The 4,885-nt window shown below is 38.3% G+C and overlaps 1 protein-coding gene across 1 annotated transcript in view; it reads right to left on the bottom strand.

Moving 5' to 3' along the window:
- Positions 1-4,589, bottom strand: part of LOC106868648 (uncharacterized) — a 15,057-nt gene extending 10,468 nt beyond the window's left edge. The window contains exons 1-5 of the mRNA XM_014914015.2: positions 4,499-4,589; positions 2,715-3,819; positions 2,534-2,616; positions 1,945-2,142; positions 426-514 (exon numbers count right to left, since the gene is read on the bottom strand). Of these exons, the coding sequence (XP_014769501.2) occupies positions 426-514; positions 1,945-2,142; positions 2,534-2,616; positions 2,715-3,819; positions 4,499-4,589 (1,566 nt within the window). The remainder of the gene's footprint in view (positions 1-425; positions 515-1,944; positions 2,143-2,533; positions 2,617-2,714; positions 3,820-4,498) is intronic.
- Between the last annotated feature and the right edge of the window lie 296 nt (positions 4,590-4,885).

Here is a 4,885-nt window from a genome sequence, read left to right as displayed (position 1 = left end):
TATATATATACATATATATATATATATATATTGAAACTTAAATATCTTCAGTTCCTTCGTGGAAAATATATTTCTTAATCATTGAAATGTAAATTCTATTCTGTGTTTGTTTTGGTTTCGTGTTAAAAGTCAGTGACTTGCAAAACATTTTTCTTTACATGCACCGTTCCTTCGAGCAAATAAAGCTATCACGATACACTTCGTGTATAGTATAAAAAGAAAAGATTATTTTAAATATTTTTTTTCTTCAAATAATAACAAAATGTTTTATTAAACTATTCAAACTCAATGATTACAAAAAGGTCGCACATCACAAGGTTCAACGGAACCTACTGGAAGCAAGCAAGCAGGCTCAATTTTCGCGGAGCACTGTTTGAAAATCATTGGCTTGAAGAAAAATAAAAAGATCATAACGCAATCCTTACTTTTAATATAGGATCTCCCAAAGGTACAAGATGACCTTGTAATGTTCCATTTGTCATCCCAGCAAAGGTTCCATAGAGTGAGACAATTCCTTAAATAAAACAGATATAGCCCGATGTATTTATATGTATTACAAACGTACATTATTAATGTTTACAACAATTTTCCTCCTCTGGATATATCTTATCTATCTACATCTTTCACTTGTTTCAGTTACTGAACTGCGGCTATGCTGGAGCACCACCTTGAAGGGTTTTAGTCAAACGAATCGACTGCAGCACTTTCATTTTTGGTTTTAAAGCCGGGTACTTATTCTATCAGTTCCTAATGCCGAATCGCTAAGTTACGAGGACGTAAACAAACCAACACCGGTTGTCTAGCGGTGGTGGGGTACAGACACAAACACCCTCGCGTATGACGGGCTTCTTTCAGTTTCTATTTACCAAATCCACTCACGAGACTTTAGTCAGCCCGGGGTTATAACAGATGACCCTGGCTCAATGTGCAATGCTGAGGGACTGAACCCGAAAGCATGTGGTTAGGAAGTAAACTTATTACTCCACAGACACGCTTACGCCTATATCTATTTATTTTTCTATGCCAAGATTGAATAATAGCGTCGTTGGTTATAGGATTACAACATTCTAATCATTCATTCACTGCATTTCTGACGGCAAGAATGAAAAGGGATCGGTGTTGAACTGATATCTCAAGGAACTTTGCACGTAAAGCACAATAATTTCGCTTTTTGGGCCAACATTTATACTTTTCACCCACATCACACACACACACACACACACACACACACACACACACACACACACACACACACACACACACACAGCTGCACTTTTAATGAAGATATTTTAAAATAAAATTAGATAAAATACCGTTAAGGTCGAAACAACTGGAAATGAAATACAAAAGTGAAGTTAAAACAACTGCTGAACTTTTACATTGCAGTTAGAAATTTCGGAGTCAGGACCCTATCGTCAGGACACGTGAAGAAATGAGAGAGGGAAAAAAGCTATTCACAACTTCACGACTACATATGTGACCTAAACGAACATAGGAACTCTACGCATCGAATCTCAAATGCTTTCAGGTGGATTTTCACTGATTTTCATTGTTGGGTAGAAAATAAACACCAGTGAAAAATGTACCGCAACGGCGTACCTCAGCTGCTATATCCGAAATACTCATGATATCATTAGAATATATAGTATAGTTAGGTACTTGGGCTGACGAAATTATGGGATTTCATTATCATCAATTCTGACACAGTTTACCATCACTTATTTTTACAAATTATTCTGCATGTTGATCAAATGTAGTCCCTGATATACAAAAAGACAGGGCATTCGCTGGTCAAATGCTTTCCATCATAAGTTCACTGCATCAAGAGTTAATCGGGACTAAACAGCAACAACAAAAATGTCCTCACCGTACACCCATCTCCCCCTAGTTCCAGTCCTATCACCTTGCTACCTCGCTCTAGGATCGTCCCACCAACAAACTTACCTGCTAGTAAAGCTGTGACGAAGTTCATCCATGGCTGGTTAACAGCAAAGCATCTGATCACGAAAGCTATCATGTTGAGTTCAAAGAACAGAGTAAATGGGATCCATATCTTATGGAATGACATAACGAAGAACATACCCAGAGTATGTAGAGTGATTACAGCGAGAGATGCTGGTCGGAGAACAAAAGCCAAAGATGCTACAAAGATAATATAACAGAAATACATGAAAATCATATAAAAATGTATACCTGAGTTTTGCCTCTTTGTCTACGTTAAACACATGCATTACACACATATATACACAAATCACAAAAGTCGCCAATCAGATGTTATTACGAGTTGAGGTCTTATACGCAAAGTGAGAGAGCAATAAAGAATAATGAACATACGTACGATTTATTAAAAATATTGACCAGCAAATCCAATAAAATGTGTGCACGAATAGCATATAAGTTTTTGATAAACTTCCACAAGTATATGAACATCTGGCAACGTAGAGCAAAAGGGCCACTCCAGTGACGAGTAACCATGGTAAGCATTCAGTGCCGTGTGTAATCTCTAAGGAAGAAATGCATATGCACGAGATACTGTTGCCAAGAAAGCAAAGTGTTTCGACAACCTCGCCGGGAGCAAGACTTTCATCATAATACTTTACTTTGGCACCAACACTCCTGAAAAGAATACGAAAAATGTTAGTCAGCCGATCGATAATTCAATAATTTAGTCATTAGTTTTAATCTTCAAGTTCCAATTATAAAGCAGTACAAACCTTGTGCAAGCTGTTAGTCTCTCGAAAAGACGACGCAGCTTTTCAACGTCACAGACTTCTGCACCAACGTAGAGGACAGTTTTTTCGGCGATCGAGTTAATCAGATAAGAGGTAGACATAAAAAGACTAAAAATGGCAATTAAACAGCAAGGAACTCCGAATGTGAAGTTGTAAACGGGTATCGGTATGTGATCAAGAGAAAGAACAATCAGTAAAGTGAAGAGTAAGTTGTATAAATAAAGGATTTTAGTCTGGCACATGGAACACACCAACAAGATCAGCATAATTACTAACAGAGCCCACTGTCCATAGAAATTAGTGCGAAGTGTTTCTATACCAGCGAAATCCATCGTTATCAGAAGTTCAGTAATGCCTTTTGATGTCCAGAATACTGTATAAATGATGTATAGAATTGCATTGAAGAAGTCTTGGCGTAGAAACGAATAATAACTGGCGCATAGGTGGCAAAATAAACTATTTAAGAACATTGGAATTGCTGGACGAAAATCGGTGAAGAAACCAAAATGATAAAAGGCGAACACTGTGGCAGGAACCACATTACCGATAAACCCCATCCCCATTGGTTCAGCATATTTTGTGTTTTTCTTTTTTTCGTTTTGTTTCGATTTCGGTGCTTTGGTTCGAACTAGAAGCACGTCGTAAGGAGCATTTCCGAAACCAGGTAAAATATATCTTTGACTTACTCCTTTCAGTGTCATTACAACAACGCCGTAAATTCCAGATAAAGCAATAATGATTTCGAATGCAGCAGCTACACGCCTGCCCCAGAGGAAAAATAAACCGACGCCCTCGAAAATTAAAGCTATCATGATAGCAACCAGAACTGGAGGCATGATATAGTTTACTGTTGCTGCACACATGCTGAGTACGACAGACAGAGCCATGAAGCCAATCATTCCGGGTAGAACTCCGTATTGCATTGCTGTTTGTGGCAATGAAGTCATCATTATGTGGTTGATACCCTGAATTGTCCAAAGAGAGGCAAAGACAATGAAAGCAGATCCTGTCAAGTGATCGTTACGTCGATAAGACATAAATCCGGCGAGTAATTGCAGAAATCCTCCAATAACAATGAGATGGACACCTACAACATAAAAGAATAAATATTAATTACGTCACACGGAATGAATAAATCGAAGTGTTACTGAAATTTTAGCACACCATGTTCTCTCATTAAATTATCATGAATATATCATCTCTCACTTTCGTGTGTGCTTTTCGACCAAGAATTTGTACACGTGGATTTGATTCCTAGCTCAAGTCAATCTCATATTGAAATGCCACTGATATCGATTCTATGAATTCCACTGATGTAGTGTGGGTTGAGTAAAATATTTTGTCAAAGACATGTGGCAATAAGACTTGAAAATAGTTTAACGAGGCTTTTAACCATTGAAACGGAGAGACACTTGAAAATTATGTAGAATATATCATATATTTATTTTGTAGCGTACGAATTAAGGGAAATTCCTCTCTCTCTCTCTGTTATATATACATAAATACGGACGTAGTAGATAACAGCTAGCCATCGGCCGCCCTTTTGGACCCTGTTGTCCACTACTCTGATTGGTTGATATTGGTGCAATTTGTCTCTTGCTCTATTGCGCGCCAAGATGCAACCCAACTAATCGCAGCCTTCAGATAAGGTCACGTGAGACAGTCTCTTCTAAACTTCCGGTGAGCTGACTGCACGCTATAAAACTTCAGCGACACATCGAGTCGATGTCTTTCGGTTCCAGACCTTTTGAGGTCTAGCCACTGACCACAAAGCACACAGCCAGTCCAAGCGACGACATAACAGCAGCCACATGGAGATTCATCAGCACTTGGTCCAGCAGCATTCAGGACCTCCATCTCTGTCGCCACCATCATCTTCTTAACGTCGTCAACATCGTTTGCGAACCAAATCAAACGTTTTTTTTCTGTTCTTAATGCTTCGACTGCTTCCATTTATCACAAATTACTACACCACAGAATATATATAAGCTGTGAAATTCTCTATTGACCAGAAACCTTTCAAAAACAATATCATCTCTTTTGCTTATAACTTTATTACTCCCAACAAACAAGCCAAGACATAAAAACTTACCAGCAAGGATAAGAGCAGGAGGAGAACCATTTTCATTGAGGATATTCTCCACAGCTACCAC

This window comes from Octopus bimaculoides, chromosome 18 (assembly GCF_001194135.2).
Source record: "Octopus bimaculoides isolate UCB-OBI-ISO-001 chromosome 18, ASM119413v2, whole genome shotgun sequence".
Classification (NCBI taxonomy): Eukaryota; Metazoa; Mollusca; class Cephalopoda; order Octopoda; family Octopodidae; genus Octopus; species Octopus bimaculoides.
The sequence above is the reverse complement of the archived record's forward strand: the minus strand, read 5'-3'. Positions and strand labels throughout refer to the sequence as shown.